General features: G+C 34.9%; 11 protein-coding genes across 11 annotated transcripts; 5 read left to right on the top strand and 6 right to left on the bottom strand. All coding sequences in view use genetic code 6, as the record gives it.

Annotated features, from left to right (window-relative positions):
- Positions 1-11: 11 nt before the first annotated feature.
- On the top strand, positions 12-437 carry SS50377_27728 (uncharacterized protein; the record flags this gene model as incomplete). The annotated part of the gene is made up of 1 exon (XM_067911513.1): positions 12-437. One exon carries the CDS (start codon positions 12-14, stop codon positions 435-437), a length of 426 nt encoding a protein of 141 aa, XP_067760535.1.
- Positions 438-1,088: 651 nt separating this feature from the next.
- SS50377_27727 (uncharacterized protein) lies at positions 1,089-1,709 on the top strand (the record flags this gene model as incomplete). The annotated part of the gene is made up of 1 exon (XM_067911512.1): positions 1,089-1,709. One exon carries the CDS (start codon positions 1,089-1,091, stop codon positions 1,707-1,709), a length of 621 nt encoding a protein of 206 aa, XP_067760534.1.
- A 1,287-nt stretch (positions 1,710-2,996) lies between these two features.
- Positions 2,997-4,019, bottom strand: SS50377_27726 (uncharacterized protein; the record flags this gene model as incomplete). Its single annotated transcript, XM_067911511.1, has 1 exon — positions 2,997-4,019. The coding sequence occupies one exon, from the start codon at positions 4,017-4,019 to the stop codon at positions 2,997-2,999; it is 1,023 nt and encodes a 340-aa protein (XP_067760533.1).
- A 589-nt stretch (positions 4,020-4,608) lies between these two features.
- On the bottom strand, positions 4,609-5,085 carry SS50377_27725 (uncharacterized protein; the record flags this gene model as incomplete). Its single annotated transcript, XM_067911510.1, has 1 exon — positions 4,609-5,085. One exon carries the CDS (start codon positions 5,083-5,085, stop codon positions 4,609-4,611), a length of 477 nt encoding a protein of 158 aa, XP_067760532.1.
- Positions 5,086-5,146: 61 nt separating this feature from the next.
- On the top strand, positions 5,147-5,860 carry SS50377_27724 (uncharacterized protein; the record flags this gene model as incomplete). Its single annotated transcript, XM_067911509.1, has 1 exon — positions 5,147-5,860. The coding sequence occupies one exon, from the start codon at positions 5,147-5,149 to the stop codon at positions 5,858-5,860; it is 714 nt and encodes a 237-aa protein (XP_067760531.1).
- Positions 5,861-6,051: 191 nt separating this feature from the next.
- On the bottom strand, positions 6,052-6,408 carry SS50377_27723 (uncharacterized protein; the record flags this gene model as incomplete). The annotated part of the gene is made up of 1 exon (XM_067911508.1): positions 6,052-6,408. The coding sequence occupies one exon, from the start codon at positions 6,406-6,408 to the stop codon at positions 6,052-6,054; it is 357 nt and encodes a 118-aa protein (XP_067760530.1).
- Positions 6,409-6,467: 59 nt separating this feature from the next.
- On the bottom strand, positions 6,468-6,692 carry SS50377_27722 (uncharacterized protein; the record flags this gene model as incomplete). Its single annotated transcript, XM_067911507.1, has 1 exon — positions 6,468-6,692. One exon carries the CDS (start codon positions 6,690-6,692, stop codon positions 6,468-6,470), a length of 225 nt encoding a protein of 74 aa, XP_067760529.1.
- Positions 6,693-9,469: 2,777 nt separating this feature from the next.
- On the top strand, positions 9,470-9,898 carry SS50377_27721 (uncharacterized protein; the record flags this gene model as incomplete). Its single annotated transcript, XM_067911506.1, has 1 exon — positions 9,470-9,898. One exon carries the CDS (start codon positions 9,470-9,472, stop codon positions 9,896-9,898), a length of 429 nt encoding a protein of 142 aa, XP_067760528.1.
- A 1,024-nt stretch (positions 9,899-10,922) lies between these two features.
- Positions 10,923-11,399, bottom strand: SS50377_27720 (uncharacterized protein; the record flags this gene model as incomplete). The annotated part of the gene is made up of 1 exon (XM_067911505.1): positions 10,923-11,399. The coding sequence occupies one exon, from the start codon at positions 11,397-11,399 to the stop codon at positions 10,923-10,925; it is 477 nt and encodes a 158-aa protein (XP_067760527.1).
- A 152-nt stretch (positions 11,400-11,551) lies between these two features.
- Positions 11,552-11,863, bottom strand: SS50377_27719 (uncharacterized protein; the record flags this gene model as incomplete). Its single annotated transcript, XM_067911504.1, has 1 exon — positions 11,552-11,863. One exon carries the CDS (start codon positions 11,861-11,863, stop codon positions 11,552-11,554), a length of 312 nt encoding a protein of 103 aa, XP_067760526.1.
- Positions 11,864-13,156: 1,293 nt separating this feature from the next.
- Positions 13,157-18,412, top strand: SS50377_27718 (uncharacterized protein; the record flags this gene model as incomplete). Its single annotated transcript, XM_067911503.1, has 1 exon — positions 13,157-18,412. One exon carries the CDS (start codon positions 13,157-13,159, stop codon positions 18,410-18,412), a length of 5,256 nt encoding a protein of 1,751 aa, XP_067760525.1.
- Between the last annotated feature and the right edge of the window lie 819 nt (positions 18,413-19,231).

Below are 19,231 nucleotides of genomic sequence, written 5' to 3'. Positions count from 1 at the left end.
CATTGTTTATAATGATGAATATGCTTGGTCGAGTGTGCTAAACATTCTTCTGCACTGGCCTTTTTGCTGCCTAAGATGACACATATTTACATTATAACCGTCGAGAAAGTTTGCTCGTTTCCGTTTCAAGCACATTTACCATCTTAACTCAAATTGCTGATCAAGTGATAAAAGACAGCCTGGTACGGCAAACCGATCTGAAGTACAATGTAGATACCCAAAATATGTAAATGTGCGGCTCATGTTATTTTGAAAAATTGAATTTCTGTGCTGAAAGTCTAGCTTCATGTACTACTCCGGGAGTATTAACAGAGCGGTATGGCAATTTTGTGCTGGACCAGTAGCGCATCTGCAAATTTAAAAAATTTAGGATAGTGGTGCTGAATTTAAGCTTAACATATATTGGTGCCTGCAATTTCAATTAGAAGGAGTAGTGATTTAACACGATAGTGTATTTTGCTGATTAAAGTGGTTGCAAATGCACCATACTGGCATAGAGCTGATTTACGATACATTAATGATGAAACATTCTATCTGCAGTTTTTGCCATTACCAGTAATCTTCGTTCCCGGCACAACTAAGGCATCGAGTCCCTTTATATTTCTTGGTTAAGGCTGGCCATAACTTCTAGGTTTGAGTTAACCGTCAGTGCTGTGATTAGGTAACATGACTTTGACAGATCAAAATAGCTGGATATCCTTCGTAATACTTAAAACACAGTCATGTAAACTATTTGCCAGTAGGTAGCTGTAGGTTAATAGAGCAGACAAATTATTTCTAGCAACAGTAACTTGTTTCCGTATGCTAGTATTGTGATACCGTAAGGAGTTAATATAATGACTAAGCATGCTACGCATTATTAGAAGATTAGAATTCCTATAATTCTCGCCTCCTGGAATGTACCTCGATTCTGGAGGTAAAACCGATATACAAGACGCACCATGTGACGTTCCTGACCATATTCATACTTAGTGCATCTGAAACTATTATTTGGCGATCGGTCGACCAGTAATAATGTTATCAAAGGATGCAGGAAGTTTCACGCAGCCTAATTGCAGTTATGTTACTTACAACTTAAGTAGGAAATAATGCTACAGGCATACTATGATGATACTCAGGTAAGTCAAATTACCATAATAGGGGAAGAGAATCTGGTTAGGAGGCCCCGTGACGCAGAAGCATATTACAGCAATAAACTGGACAGCGCGAAATCCATAATTATTGTAGAAACGAATTCCAGCATACCATGCATAGTACACAACTTATGGGTTGAGCAGCAGGTAGCTGATGACTGTTGTGAGATGGCCTTTCTTCCTCCGAAGATACACGTGGACTTTTAATAAAATTACAGACAACATCCGCTGACAGTGGTTAGGAATGCTGAATACCAACGCAGATAATGTAGTAGTGCAGTAGGTCAAGATACACATGGCAAATGTAGATAGGCAGCAGGTAGTGTATATTGTAGTACTTCTGAGGATTTATATGTTATTTAAAACTTTTAAACGACTTGCATTCATATACTTTTCAAGTTTTTGAAAACAAATCGCCACATAGGAGTTGTAGCTTGCTTACTATACCCATTTATATTGTATGTTAGTGTAGAATAAGATCTAGATCTTCAGTGTTGCGAATACCCAGCCTGCAAGCATGCAAATTATCAGGATAGAGGATTGTCTGAAGAGGCGCATATACAGACTCTCGACTGACATCTCAAAGCGAGGAAATATAATATTTCGCTGTCGTATGGTGGTAGTGCGTGTCTATTGGTTGTCAGCTTTCCTCGAGCAGTATCTAGCGTTACAAGTTTCTGTGGCAAGAAATACTAGATCTATAAAGAAACATATTGATCATAAATATCTATGAATATTAGCTACTACGAAAGAGGAAATAAATAAAATTTTGTCATGCAAGGAGCAGCTGGAAGTATGGACTCCAAGGGCCATGCCAATAAAGTTGGTTAGAGCGGAACTGACTGATAATACATTGTCGAGTCCAAAACGAATTGGGTGAATAATAAGAAATCATATCAACTATACAAGTACAATCACCTAGAATACCAAGCAACACGCAGTTTATCTTTGTATACAAGTACCAGTAAGTAGGCTGGACAGATAGAACTGTCAGCAGTAGCGAAGGAAGAAAAATATATAATCTCACATTTGGATCAGTTTTGTAGTTAGAGGTGTATTGATCAGGCTTGGCAAGGCTATCAGTGCACTTAGAACCAGGTTTGCGTTTTTCATAGTCTTACGATAATTGCGAAATTCAAATTCAAATCGCGAATAACAAGAATAATACTTACATATGTCATATTATCTCGATAATAGTATGCAGGTTTTGAAATTTTTATAATTAAATTTAGGTACTCTAATATAATTATATTCAGATAAATATATAGCATCCTATTACATGAAATAGCTATACTTGGAGAGATTGCTATTGAAGGAACATACTTATTTGCTATATAATAGTTATTGATAGAAATATTTAAAAAGATTATACCGAAACATCGTCACTAGTCTTTTTTAGCCTATAAAGTCATCGCATACATGAGGTAATAAACTATGCAAACTATAAAACTTATTGCTTATTTAACCTACCGGTAGATTATTACTGACGCAACAACGATTTCGACTACTCATAATAGTTATATCCACGAAATACGTTATCTGAAACGCTATATATCAATAATTTAACCTAAATTTTTCAAAAGCTTATCAATAACTGCCCAACTATTTATGCACCCCTTTGTGCGTTTAATAATGTAAAATAATAACCATTGCTGCTTTCAAAAATATTGAGCACAATTTCATTTTCCAAGCAATATTCTTGAAACAGTTTGAGTTCTAGATACAAACTATAATGGATCAAAAACTTGTAATACATAGCAGTGATGTATTTTTGGACAGTTTCGTACTTAATAATATCACGATTTTGAGTATATACCATTTAAATATGTGTAGAGAGATATATAGAGTGGTATTATTTGCATATCATTTCATAGGCTTTATCGTATAATACTGTATTTAACGCAACTGGATTGGGTTTCTTCTAATATGAAATTTATGTTAGGATAAATTAATTGATTTTGCTATATATGAACATTACTAACAATTTGTATGGTGTGAGAATGTTCGAGCATAGTAACATATTTATATAACAAAAGAGCACTAGGCTAGAAACAGTAAGAATTCCTTTTCAAGAATGTTAAGGCTTATTAGAATGTAAATACTAATGTAATTAGTACAGATGCATATTGGTGACGACTACTAATGTATTTATAATAGTTATTGATAAGATGAGTTTTGACAAGATTGCAGACTAAGCACAGTATATGGTGCAACATGAGGAGTCATACATTATTTATAATGAAATTTAATTAAGTGTAATTAGAATAGACTGAAATTATGCTAAATTTAATATTAACCAATTTTCTGCTGGTCTACATCACATTACTGTAAACGGATTGAATATTTAAGCGAGAAATAAAAACTTATCACTATGTCATTTTTCTAAGACACTGCGCAGGCTACAACCTTTGAGCCGAAAATTCCCTTAAGTACGACATCGCCCATCATAATGGGGGCCTTTACAACGCATTGCCTTATTTTCTTAGCTGCCTCTATAAGTTTATTTCTAGGGATAGGCTTGGAAAGCTTTACAGGAAGTCTAGTCGTCTCGCCATTCTCTATTGCAATAGATGTAGAAAATGTTCTAAACGGCTCAACAATTTCTTATCTAGCGTAGCTAATGCCGGATTTGCATTAATTGCCTGTGATCTCTTCGATATCATTGGTATTCCCGATTTTTACAAGCATATTGCACCCATTAGGACATACAATACACGTGATCTATCTTTGAGATTTATCAACCTCCACTTCTTCTAACTTTTCAATTGCGATAGATACATTACTGTCAACTTTCTTTATACGAACGTGAACCATCTCCGCTGGAACGGCGTGAGCAACCTCAGTCTCCCCCACAATTGTTATCCGCATCTCGCCACAACTTTGCATCTCCCAAGAATCTTATTGACACGGATGCTTATTGACTATGAATCGAGCTCTTTGATAAGGAATTGCGGCACAGAGAACAATACGTTTTCATCAGTTTGTACAACCAGCGTACCAGGGGCTACAGATGTCTCCAAAAGAAGAGCGGCAGCTCTTCCAGCATCATGCCCTCTTCGGCGGCATCATCCGCCAAATCATGAACCTAAAGGCAATTTCCGGCTGTAAAGAAGCGCCCACTAACACGTTTGAACGAATCAACCTCTATAAGCCTGGTTTTTGGATTCACGTTTCCACCCAAAGTAACGGCAACTTTAGCCTGCGGAATAAGGCCAACCGAGAGTAACAAACAGTCGCATTCGAGCCTTGTAGTTTTCGTGAGATCTGGCTGCAAAGTTACAGGATCCACCGGAGCAAGGTCCACCGCGGTAACCCGAGTTTCCCCAACTAGATTTACAACCGTGGTAGACAGATGGAGCGGAATTCCGAAATCGGTTAAGCACTATTCGACATTTCGCTAAAGGCCAGAGCAGCGCGGTAAGAGCCCGTAGACGCCCAAAGCGCGCGCCCTCCAAAGTGCACTTGTGGGCCATAGTCAGACCGATAGCGCCAGAACCCAGGATTCCACGTTCTTCCCAGGCGGCTACCCGTCCATGTTGATCATTTGCTGCGCCGAGTACCTGAATGCTCGCTCCCCCTCACGGCAGCCGCTCCCGAAATCAACACCTTTGCCGAGAAGTGCCGCACACAGAGGCCCCTCGTGACGGTCGAAATTGTGTACCCGCTGCCAGTTTCTGTGCACTGAAACACGAACGAGTGCATAAGAATGCTCGAATTCGACTGAAGGCAGTCCGCCTCGAGCAGCTCCGCATACTCTGGCCCGTGAGCTCCTGCTTGCACTTGCAGAGCCCGAAGCCGCCGTGAATGCACTGCGCCAGAATTCACTACCAACGTGTGCTATTTTCTAGCACCAGATCCGCTTTTCCGAGTATCGTGGTCGTATGCTGCAGTAGCACCAGTCGAGATATTTCAGCACCGTTCGCTCCAGAGCGCGGAAGGCCCAGGTGAACATCAGCTTCCAATTGGTATCTTGCGTCTCCTTGCTTTCATCGAGTGGCACGTCATCTGTGCAGATGCCGGAACGCGGCGTTCCTGACCGCGAGCTGCTAGCTCTGCGCGAGGTACCGGACGATTTCGCCCCAGCTCCCGTCCACCTCCTTCTGGATCTCGAGCATCAGCTGTTGCTTCTTGACCCTGCATACCGAGTTTTTGGGCGAAACGCGGTGCGCGAAGTCCAGCACGAGCTGGTGCGAGGGCGCGATCAGCGAAGTTAGGAGTCTGTGAGCGTGATCTCAATATCTGTTGGCAACAACTGTGGGGGCAGCGCGAATGCTACGAAAATCGTAGTACTGGATTCCGAGATCTCGTATGACAGGGAAAGCATTTTTCAAATGTGGCAGGGGATAATATATAAGAATTAATGTATAATATTGTGTAAATGTTTACTCGGAAAATGTGTTTTGCTATATTTTGTATATATCTTGAAAAATGAACTGTGCTCAGAAAGTCTCGGAAAAGGTAAATCCTTCATTAACGAATATCGTAAAATATGCGGGCGGTGGGAATGCACCGTCACATGTCTGTGGAGCCTTGTATGCAGTTTAGCTGGCAAGTCCCAGTGTATAACTGTTATTGGAGGAATAATTCTCAAAAAAAAATTGGAGGTGTTGAGTGCAGTGAGCTTTATGGGAAAATATCATGCGATGAATTAGTTTAGTATGCAGTCAGTTTAGTAAAGTGATGATTCATTCGCTGTCTTCTAATGTCATTAGAATTCTTTTCTTTGATTTATTGTTTAACTTAATAGATTCCGAGGTGACGAACTCAATTTTAAGTAACAGAAAATTTCGTCAGAATGATTTTCTAAACCCTGGCTACTCGTACTTTTCCTGAACTTGATCTTTTGTTTTTTTTGTTTGGATCCTTTTGAATCAGAAATATAGTTGTCTTGAAGCTGGTTAAATATTTTAAATAGTTTTCACTTCATCTTTAGTTAATAAATATTAGATTTGTTTATAGTATGAGCCAAATTGATATGTTTCAATCTTATTAATTATTATAAACTTACTATACTCTTGCATAGTGCTAAGTACATCAGGAGTATGATAATAGTTCTATTGTGCAAGTTCTTAAGGTAGTACAACTATTACTTCTCTATCTTTATTAAGCAATCTTATTTATTCAACTTTGCTACATACGTTATTACTTTCAAATTTCTATTTAGTACTAGCTTTCTTATTTATCTTTATGAGTTCATTATTTATTACTAATTCGATGAAAGCTAGGTCATCTCTTTTTCTTCAATCAGCAGTTTTGCGTTTATGAACTTCACCATTTCTTTGGTTAAAAAATGAAGGTACTATCTTTTAAATATAGATAAAAATTAACAGATATTCACTTAACTTGCTTATCAAAGTTTATAAAGATCATTGGGTCTGGTTAAATAATTATATATAAAAAACTATATTTGAATTAGCCTCTCTTCGAATAGTCGTTTCCAAAATAATCAATGGATCTATCATACAATTCAATAAACTATTTTGATTCGAATTCTTAACTTGTTATCCTTCCAATATCCTTAAAGATATCTTTTATATGTTCTTCCTTGAGACCGTTCATTAACAAGAAAGTTGTAAACAACTATCTAAAAGGTCCATACAATTTCTTAATAGAATGCAAACATGAAATGGTCCCCCAAATTCCAAGATATATTCTTTAAATAATTAGTTTATAGAAATCAGATTCAGTTGTAGTTTGAAATACTGAACTTCCACTCATGTCATCTAATAATAAAACTATTTTTATATTCGTATCTAATATTTATTATAACGCAATCCAATTTATTCATACAGCAACTACGTATACTAATCAACATCATCACCTAAGCAATCTTTCTATAAAACTAAACATTCTTAATAATATTGCTTTACCCATTCGAATTGTGAAAGTATATTTTTAAAAACTTGAAAGAATAGTTTTTGATCTCCATTTTTTAATTTCTTTATCTTTTAAAGTAGTTCGTATCTAATCTTATGTTATCAATGATAGATTTATAATGGTTTTCATTTTCTATAATTCTTGGCATAACATTAATAACTTTTATTTTGATGTCCTTCCATTCGAATCAACAAAGGGTATATTAATTCTATTATCTTTGGTTTTTGATATTTAATAAGTTTAATCACAATCGATAGTTGGACTTAAGAAGAATGTATGAGTTATAGCTCAATTGTTTAAATAAGGGTCATCTAAATTATACTTTGATAGTTTACTTTAATCTAATATGCTTAATTTATTTTATTCATTGAATACGTTTTGACTGTTCCTGCTGAACCCATAAGTCCAAAATAACCATAACCATTATTTTAATTTAGACCTCCTGGGGTCCGGACGGTTGCATCCGAGTATTTTTTTGTTTTTTATATCAAAAATTGAATTTCGTCTGATTGTATATTGTACTCCATATATTTAATTGAAGCAAAAATAATAATAAATTAAATGAATGAATGTCACTTTACCAAAAACCTACAAAAGATATAAACTGATTCTTGTTAAAGTTCTGCTTGTGATGCAACTCTTTTACTTTCAGTTTAATTTAAAATATTAAATGATAATTAATTAGTTCTATTTGTCATATCTTTGCAAACAAATATAGTTCGATTCAAAGGCTGCAGAATTAAACTTTTAGATATTAAGATACTAATGGTTTCATCACATTAATTTGATTTTATATAAACTGTATTTAAGTGTCTAAAGAACTTAGCTGAATTAAGTTCACTTGTAAGATATCTTTTAATAATTACTGTTGTTTTTGTAATCTCCAAATCTATCTTTGTTTAATAGCTGAAACATGCATTCAAATTTATATTTTTACTGTTGGATCAATAGTATACTTATCGAATTGTAATTTAAACTAATCATAAAACATCTTATATTCAACTTCAGGAAGGATGTGATATTAATTATTGATACGATGATGTGAATCTTAATAAACCAATTTAAAATATTTAGAGTTTATTATTTGCAATGGTACTTTATCATTTCTAAAATCTGTTAAAATTTTATAATAAGTAATATTTATATAGTATGTCAATATTGAACTTTATAAATTACATTACTTTTAAAAGATGAACATTTCAGATAGATTATCATTACCAGGGTTTAGTTACGATTAACCATGGTACTCTTAGGGATCAGTAGCCCAATAGGAGGTTACTATCCTTCGTTTCGTCTCCGCTACCAATATGCCCTTTTAATTGATCCTAACTAATAACCTCCTGTGAATTATGTTTTGAAAAAAATAGGGGCCTGTTGCCAAAAGCTGACCTAGCACGATCTAGTATATCCTTTCTCTGGCTTGGAACATCCATGATAGTGTATGATATACTATTATTTTAGTAGATAGGAGTTAGCAGAGCTAATCAGAGTAACAATAATAAAAGCAAGTGAAATTATTTGTGCAAGATGTATCAGTAGGTGCTCAGGATGGGAGATTAGCCAAGAGATGTAAAGAGATCTTACTAAATATATTATTCGTGTGGTTTTACAGGACTCTATGTATTTGAGAGGAGTGATCCTGCTATGTTGGGCTGCTAGAGCGCTTATTTTACTAATTATGTATTTTATAACGATGCAGATATATAATATATTAGCAAGGCGCACAGTAGGTACTTAGCTAGCATACAGAAACTAAATAAAAATAGATTTAAAAGCTTACCCATAATTAGTATATTTCGATGCAGTTGGTAATAATTATAATACTAGTTTAGAGAAATATAGTTTACTCAGTATTAGACATGATCTGCATGATGTATTTAACTTAACTAATCCTGCACAGTATCAAATTTATCCCTAGCACTATGCACTAAATTGTTGCTAATGCATTCCATAGGATATAAGATTCTGGTTTTGAGTCCAAAATATGCTATGAATTATAAGAATATCAAATATTTAGAACTAATTAGTTTTAACCTGAGTTTTTGATCTAAAATAATGCTATATATTTGCAATATATATTAAATACTAATATTGTATACTCAGTAAACAAAAACCTACACAAGTAAATATAAATATAACTAAATCTGCTCATATGTATAATTTGAGTTTCCCTATATAATAACACTAGCTATGCTTATTTTTATAAAATATCATATTATATAATTTTAATTATCAGAGCAGTAATTTTAAAGCCTTAAATGTCGCAACCTCCCATCGATAGCGGAAGCGCTTTAAAAATCGAGATTTCATATTTTATTATACATTAAATTTAATCAAAATGCGATTCCATCAAAATGTGTTGAAGATGCTCCCCAGACAATTCACAATCACCATTTGGCTAATCCTATCCACTACATATCGAATGTACCTATCATAACTCCGTTCAGCACTATTTCATCATGCCTGATACCGCCAAGAGTAAATGCAAAGCACCCTGCAAACCGATCCTCAGAAGTTTAAAAGCAGCATCGTCAAGATGTCCCAAACGGTACGGTTTTTAATTCTGCAAAATCGCCGATTGCACCGATTTAAGGTTGATAGATTCGTGCAATTTCCGCGGAAATTTGGTCCATAACTGCATGGAATCTCGAGAGCGCGAGAGCGAATTTTACACTGAAGGGAATTTATTAGGGACAAAGTTGCATGAGCTGCACGAAATCTAGAGATCTGGGAGCGAAGAGGGCAAGTGGAAATGTGGTTATTAGGGTGACGAGGATAGCGCTAGCTGGTGGTCAGGCCCCAGCGAGGTAGCAATATCATAATTTATTAAGAACAGGACTGAGATTATGCTAGCTTAGGCCTTCCACATTTTGGTGCTACGAGCCTGAGTCGATGCTGTTGGCATAGTGTATAATGGCTTAACCTTCATATTTGTCATAGCTGGCTGCTAGTGAAGTGGGTACCACTAGTACGGTACCCCAAGTATTTCCATAGACAGCACCAAGGCAGGCGTGAGTGGTACTGGCGTAGTGCTGGATGATTATACAATACTATAGTATATATAGTAATATCTTAATTGGAGTTTAGTAGTATATATGCATTGGGAGTGGTGCCTATAAGGATATATAATATATTACTATTGTATCTATATAATACATTACTATACTTACTAATATATATTCACTTATGAGCCCAGGTACACAGTAGCACTAAGAAGGCTATTCTTACCTGTAGAGTACAAGCACAGGCTATGCCGAATGCTGTTAGTATATTCTATGTGTAGTACCTGCCTGCTACTGAAGTTGGTACCACTAGTACTGCTACACGTAGTATTTCCATAGACAGCACCAAGGCAGGCGTGAGTGGTACTGGCGTAGTGCTTGATGACAATACAATACTATAGTATATATAGTAATAACTTAATTGGAGTTTAGTAGTATATATGCATTGGGAGTGGTGCCTATAAGGATATTTAGTATATACTATTGTATTTATAGAATATACTACTATACTTACTAATATATATTCACTTATGAGCCCAGGTACACAGTAGCACTAAGAAGGGTATTCTTACTAGTAATGCAAGCACAGGCTATGCCGAATGCTGTTTGTATATTCTATGTGTAGTACCTGCCTGCTACTGAAGTGGGTACCACTAGTACGGTACCCCAAGTATTTCCATAGACAGCACCAAGGTAGGCATGAGTGGTACTGCATAGTGCTCGATGACTATACAATACTATAGTATATATAGTAATAACTTAATTGGAGTTTAGTAGTATATATGCATTGGGAGTGGTGCCTATAAGGATATTTAGTATATTACTATTGTATTTATAGAATATACTACTATGCTTACTAATATATATTCACTTATGAGCCCAGGTGCACAGTACACTAAGAAGGGTATTCTCACTAGTAGAGTACAAGCACAGGCTATGCCGAAGACTGCTTGTATTTTATCTTTAATACCCGCATGATGCATAATCTATCAAACATGATACTCTGCAGTCTCACTCGGTATGTTTATTAAGACAGAAGCATAGGGATGGATTAATGTTAGATGGTAACGACGACTCGCAGGATGAGTTTTGCCAAAGCGAGGTCAGCGAGAGTGTGGCTATCAGGGTGACGAGATAGCGCTAGCTGGTGGTCAGGACCCAGCGAGGTAGCAATATCATAATTTATTAAGAACAGGACTGACCTTATGCTAGCTTAGGCCTTCCACATTTTGGTGCTACGAGCCTGAGTCGATGCTGTTGGCATAGTGTATAATGGCTTAACCTTCATATTTGGCATAGCTGGCTGCTACTGAAGTGGGTACCACTAGTACTGGTACCCCAAGTAGTTCCATAGACAGCACCAAGGCAGGCATGAGTGGTACTGCATAGTGATTGATGAGTATGCAATACTATAGTATATATAGTAATATCTTAATTGGAGTTTAGTAGTATAGATGCATTGGGAGTGGTGCCTATAAGGATATATAATATATTACTATTGTATTTATAGAATATAGCACTACCCTTAATAATATATATTCACTTATGAGCCCAGGTACACAGTATCACTAAGAAGGCTATTCTCACTAGTAATACAAGCACAGGCTATGCCGAAGACTGTTTGCATTCTATCTTTAATACCCGGATGATGCATAATCTATCAAACATGATACTCTGCAGTCTCACCCGGTATGTTTATTAAGACCGAAGCATAGGGATGGATGAATGTTAGATGGTAACGACGACTCGCAGGATGAGTTGTACCAAAGCGAGGTCAGCGAGAGTGTGGCTATCAGGGGTGACGAGATAGCGCTAGCTGGTGGTCAGGAGCCAGCGAGGTAGCAATATCATAGTTTATTAAGAACAGGACTGAACTTATGCTAGCTTAGGACCTCCACATTTTGGGGCTACGAGCCTGAGTCGATGCTGTTGGCATACTGAATAATGGCTTAACCTTCATATTTGGCACAGCTGCCTGCTAGTGAAGTGGGTACCAACTAGTACTGGACCCCAAGTAGTTCCATAGATAGCACCAAGGTAGGCATGAGTGGTACTGCATAGTGCTCGATGACTATACAATACTATAGTATATATATAATATCTTAAATGGAGTTTAGTAGTATATATGCATTGGGAGTGGTGCCTATAAGGATATATAATATATTACTATTGTATTTATAGAATATACTACTACCCTTACTAATATATATTCACTTATGAGCCCAGGTGCACAGTAGCCTAAGAAGGCTATTCTTACCTGTAGAGTACAAGCACAGGTTATGCCGAAGACTGTTTGTATATTCTATGTGTAATACCTGCCTGCTACTGAAGTGGGTACCACCAGTACGGTACCCCAAGTATTTCCATAGACAGCACCAAGGCAGGCGTGAGTGGTACTGGCATAGTGATTGATGACAATGCAATACTATAGTATATATAGTAATAACTTAAATGGAGTTTAGTAGTATGTATGCATTGGGAGTGGTGCCTATAAGGATATTTAGTATATACTATTGTATTTATATAATATACTACTATGCTTACTAATATATATTCACTTATGAGCCCAGGTACAAAGTAGCACTAGGAAGGCTATTCTCACTAGTAATGCAAGCACAGGCTATGCCGAAGACTGCATGTATTCTATCTTTAATACCCGCATGATGCATAATCTATCAAAAATGATAGTCTGCAGTCTCACTCGGTATGTTTATTAAGACAGAAGCATAGGGATGGATTAATGTTAGATGGTAACGATGCCTCGTAGGATGAGTTTTACTAGAGGGCAGCTAGGTCAGCAGAAGATGCTACTTATTGCATCTAGTAACGATAGGGATGCGTGGGATCATGCATAGCGGATGAGCTAATGTATTTTTAGGAAATTCCTACACTTACTAATAATGCGTAATAATTAAGTAGTATTGTATATTATTAATTCCATACTAGTGCTTAAAGGCAGATGGAAAAGTTACACGAGTTCATTTTATACTTTTTAGTTCGTAAAACGCTTAACATTCATTAATTATAATATGTATTAAATTATGTATTATAAATGCAAGTAGAGTTTTTTATTCATAGTATAATATTACATTAATGTATAATATTGATATATTATATTTTACATCTTTCCTATTTCCTTCTTAAATGACTGCAGATTTATCTATCGAGTTTGACGCTATTCCATTTTCAGTTGATGTTAATAAAAATGTAATAATTAGTAATACTATTTTATAGATTAAGTTTACCATAAGAGATAACGAAATTAGTTAATCTATCTAGCTTGATAGTGAATAGAAATATATTCTACGTGCAATTATTACAACGAAAGAGTAGCTTTGCGCATTGTAGGTTATTCTGCTCTACAAGAAGCTGGGGAAAATTGCACATAAAGTACGGTTTTAAATATCAGATTTTAATGAGGTAAATTTGTTAGCAAAATCTAATTTATGGAGCAATATCGGTCTTGTCGCAGCACAGATGGGTCTAGATGTGCTATCAGTATAATCAACCTGCGAACCTGATTTTGCTAAATTTGCAAATAGCATTAAAGACTACCATTTACAGTACTTTTCGCTATACAATAGTTTTGATACTAAAAATATTCTTTAGACTAAAAGTATAAAGAAAATTGATTTTCATGAAAATCAGGTACTGTTGCAGCTAGCAGCTATTAAGTACCAGACGGTAGGAGAGTATCCTCTAATTCTGCCGTTGATTTTTGGCTACTCGGCATTCAGGTTGTATGATATTTAGTTTGCAGAGTTAAAGAATAACACTGATGCAAAAAAGGTATATGGTAAAGAGTTGGATTAACTTAGAAAGATATTTGAGGTATCAAATAAGATTTACAATGGATAGCCATTCACAGAATAAGAAAAACCATAGTTGGATGAATTTGAGCTTATCAACCTGTTCCAGCTCCCCACCCACTTTCTTAATACAGGTATTTGCCTGTTCATGTTCCAGCAGCTCTGCCACGTGTCCTACCTCTTCAAGGCGGAGTATTTTGCATTATTCTCGTTGGTTAAAAATGATCTTAACGACACTCTTACGAATGCTGTCATAAGCTAAAGCTCCAAGTCTGGCAAGAGCGTAGCTCTCTACACGCAGTATTTTTTCCACCTCCTGATGGGGAATGTTCCAATATTGTTTAATATGAGATCTGATAAGGAGTAGCCTCTTTATGAGTACTACACAGAAAATTTTCATAGCAGTCTAGGTTAATAATATATAGATGTATATAAATTAAGCGAAATTAAACAAATAAGTAACGCTAAAGAATTAAAGGAAGTTGAAGATTTAAATAAATAGAAAGAGTCAAAGGAAGTTGAAGATTTGAAGAAAGATAAAGAGTTAAATAAGATTATACTTCAAAGTGTATGTGCCTTTCATTAATTCTAATTGGATAGTATAGGCAAAGTTTCAGAGCTATTTTATAAAATGGTAATTTTCATAGAAAATATTACGAAAATTAAGAATGTTAAAGGAAATAAATCTTTTAATCTGTTGGATGCTGTGAAGAAGCTGTAATATAACAATCACATATTTACAAAATTTGAATTGTTTTAAAATCAGAATTTTTTTATTTACAACAATCATAAGGATACCTCTGGTATTTCAGATGACTAAATATTGGAAAGATCAAAGAAACCAGCGTTGCATTTAACACCTATTATTCTAGTTGATGAATGCTTATAATCTCAGAAGAGTAAGTTCCCTAAATGCGTTAAGTTGTGCCAGATGATCTTCATGCGTTATGAAGAGAAACTGATTTAGTTAGGCAAAGATTAGTATATAGAGATATAAACCATGTTGGATAGTGATGAATTTAAGGTGATAAATACATTCGCATCTATCAAATATAAACAACATCATTTGGTTATTAATGTTATTTTGCCGCTTCTGAGTAAAGAGCTTCTGGAATCAGCAAAAACTGAACTGGGCAAAATTAGTATGACAGATCGATTCTAAAATAAAGGTATAGACGTGTACCAAACTATTGAAAACATTTTAGCCAGTGTTTAATCACAAAATGCAGATTAGAGATTCAATACTATACACGCCAACTAAGGAATTATAGTGGAATATTTTAAATCTCTTAATAGTTTACTAGGAAAATCAGAGTACATTCTTATAGCGATGGAGTACCTTCGCCTCGAGATTGATGACTACGACCTTCTCGACGAGTTAGTCGTTCACTCACCGCAGATATTAAACATTAGGAACAGAACATAATTTAGAGAAATATTCTTTTCAGGAATGGTGTCTTACAGGAATCGAGGACAATACTATGAAGATTTTGAAACGAATTTCTACAAATTGATCCTATCGTTGTTCAACCCCAGAGGGATCGAAACAGCGTTTTGGAAGATTTTTTCAATTGTAGCAATGAGATTTGTAGATATAAATGAAACAATATTACGACCTAAGGATATCCATGAAGATTTGGAGATTAGCTTATAATTTGTTACTTAAAAATTTTGGAAATATTCAGTTATTGAACTTATCTAAGAGTATTTTGCTGTTAGTAAGTCGCCAGATTTGGAAGAAGATCAACGCAAAGAATAATAGGTTGAAAATTTTATTTCAATGTTTCATGAAAAACATAAACCATTATTAGAAAGCTTATAAAAAACTTTTGACACCACGAAATTGTTGTTTGTACCAAATGTAAAGCAGTCTACTGTAATTATGGTGGGAACAGATCTTACCGTAATTAATTTTCTTACAGTAAATTAGTTTTGCTACAATGCCATGTCAAGTAGAGCTAATATGGGCTACATTAATACTTAAATATTAGGATATGTACAGCCTCACGCGTCATTGCTGTCTAGCTTGCAGTACGAGTAGCGTCGGATGGTAGTGGATGCTACTGGTTATGTCAAGTCAGTAGGTGCTATACCAGGTACAGTCAAGACATTTGCTAAAGACACCCCAATTTTGGTATCGCTACTGTACTCGATGATGACGGAGAAGTCGGTTGAGATGCAGTTCATGTGCTCCTCGGTGTGTCCATCTATATGGTTTCAGTATAACTAAAAAATATTAAATTTCAATGCAACCAGCAGGCATGTAGTCAGTGTTTATATAAAAAGTGAAGATGAAAGAACAGAACATACTATGTATCAATTTGATAGCCTCACCTAAACCTATAACAATATTATCATACACAAAGGTGCTGAGAATGACGCTAAATTTAAGCTCACAAAAGGAGATGCTCATTTTGAATTACTACAAGATAATCAAAATTATAATATCAGCTGCATTGCATCGTCGACTCTGAACTACGAGGTGGTATCCGTTTTGAACTATTAGCTCATGCTTGCATTTATAGCGAAATATTCAACCTCAACGATAAGTATAGCAGATGCTTAAGATACTCTGTAGTAACTGTCTAAGTTCTTCTAAAGAAGCGTATTACTTGAATTTATGCAGGTCATCCTGTTCATGGCGAAGCTTACCTGGCAGTCGGCAACCCTAATTACGAACATTTCCCTGATTATGGGCTAAGTGGACACTGGGCATATCTACGTCTAATACTTGCATGGTGGAAGTATTGATTCCGAGAAAAGCAAGAATGTTTTTAAGTTGCTATAAGATATTTCTGGAGGACACTAATTTATTTTCATGAATCCAACTTTTGATTATGCCTTTTAGAATTATAATACTCACCAAGAAACGTCTGGAAAGGCTACGGTTTATAACTAAATATTGTAAGATTCCATACAGTCAGCAAAGGAGGCATTCGAAGTTTTGAAGCAATAAAACAAGAGTATGAAAACCTTAATAGTAGTCATTCCTTTTGATAAGAAAATGTGCTTCAGTTAAAGTTTAGAGACTGATAGTTATAGAATATTTGACTTCATTTTAACTTTTCACGGATATAAAAAGTTAGACTTGCAAAGCATTTATAATTGTCAGGTTTTGCCAGTAGAGTGTGGGCACCACATTGTAGAAGTTTTGAAGGAGAAGATATAAGCGTTTGAGCTCAGTAACGTGGTTTAAATTGGATTGGACAAAGAGCAGTCGTTTTAGATTCTCAAAATGAAGAAGGATTCTGATGATTTTGTTAAGGGCTAACAGAAAACGGAGAGAGAAGTTATAGTGAAGGAAGCAGCCATTATAGAAGGATAGAAAATGATTTGCCTAGTTTACTAGATAATTTAATTAGCTCCTGAATAAAAGATAAAATTAACGAAGTTATATACAAATAGTAGATATTTTCTAGTACTATAGCATTAGAATACCCACTACATTTAAATAATAACTATTGCTGCAGATAAAAAGATAGTACTATAGAGCTTAAAAGATGCTGAAATTACTTTACTTTAAGGCGAAAATGATAATATCAACCTGGACAAGTTCTTAAAAATAAGTGCATACCCTGAGTGTGAAATTTTTTTCTAGGATAGTTTCGCTAAGTTAATAACTATTGGGAAAGAATTTAAGTTAGATCTCTCGCGTGTGGAAAATATAGATAATATAATGTGTAAGCTGGAATAATTAAAAGATTTACTTGAGATACAATAAATACCCGACTAGGAGGATAAGAATTTAACGATTAAACTTATTGCTGATTATGATAACTTGATGTTTGCTTATCTAACCCTGGATACCATTTTTGTTTATGCAAAGGATTCTCTACTCAGTGTAGTTGTGAAAGCTTAATCAAATATATAAGCAGTATATTATTATGATAAGGATAACAAAAATATAAACGAAAGAACTAAAACATTGTACGATTACAATCAAGATAATATTATGCAGTTTTATTTAGATAAAGAAATAGACCTTGATGTCAAAGGTTTTGATCAATTATAACTAACTAATACTCAGTAAAAAATTACTATATAGTACAAGGGCGAGGATTTCTGGATTTCAGTCACCTATTAGTAATTAGAAAAAGAGGTTTAGTATATAAAAAATACTATTTATAAGATCGAAGGCACTAAGGTGTATTTGAAATGTAGTGATTTGTTTTTACCGTAATTGGTAAAACCAAATATCAAAATTTTAGAATTAATGACGAAACAGTAGAAAAAGTACTATAGCTTACTAAAATCGGCAAATTTAAAGAAGTAAGATGAGAAACTAGAGGAACTACCGCAGTTTTTACTGAGCCAAGATATCATATAATAGGTTGATTCGGTTCATAAACTGATTGAAACAGTTTAACATGAAAATTAACCCACTGTGTTTCAGATAAAATTTATTGGCAGTCCTTAAACGGTTAAGCAAAAAAAATAATTTGTTGGAGGTATTTTTCGTACTGAAGAATCATTAGATGCTAAATAGGTGCTAGAGCTGTTTATCGAGATGAATGCAGTAGCTTATGACATAGTAGAGAAAGTTTTAAATGGTGCAGAAATGAAGTATGTTAAAATTTATTTCTTTGAGTGATGCTTTACTTTAGTGCATTTTCCTCAATATTGTTCGTTTAGGAAAACTGTGCACATACCAGTACATAGAATCTTGCCGTTGGGTACGATGACGCATTTGTGTAAGGCAGTGATTTAGTAAATAACTCATACATCGTGCTGTTGTTGCATGCCTATTCTTTGAGATGGAATGCAGTACATGCACTAGATTACCTAAGCGTTAATAGCGCAGAAGGTACTCAGGGCATATCTTGCGAGATGCCACCATATAATTACTCTTGATCTGCTGCAGCAAATAAGTCTAGGTGGAAAGGCATGAGTTCTGCACTGAGGGGTAGAGAAACTATATTAAAGACAATAATTTTGAGATAAGAGATTATAAAGCATATAACAATCTATCAAAACTGTTCATGACATCAAACTCTTGATACAGGCATCAGGCGAGAAGAAAATAAAGATATACTGCAATTGATAGCAATTGAGTGATCCGTCATTATTTTGTAATTTTTTATGTCGCAGAGGTCGTACATGTCATATTTCATAAATTTACGAATTGTCCATTCTTTCAAAAATCGGAAGGGAATGATTGTGTATTTATATTGTATTATAATAATATATTTTAGTAGATTATGATTACTGAATATGTTTAATACTATATATATGAGTATACCCAGATATATTCAAATCTTACTAATAACTATAGATATGTATTATTATAGATATAAATAAATATATAGATATGCTAATATAATAATAGATAGTTATATAAAATAAATATATATACAAATATAAATAGATCGGTAGGTAGGGTAGGTAGGTAGGTAGGTAGGTAGGTAGGTTA

This window comes from Spironucleus salmonicida, chromosome 8 (assembly GCF_000497125.1).
Source record: "Spironucleus salmonicida strain ATCC 50377 chromosome 8, whole genome shotgun sequence".
Classification (NCBI taxonomy): Eukaryota; Fornicata; order Diplomonadida; family Hexamitidae; genus Spironucleus; species Spironucleus salmonicida.
Note: the sequence above shows the minus strand (reverse complement) of the source record. Positions and strands in the feature narration are given on the sequence as shown.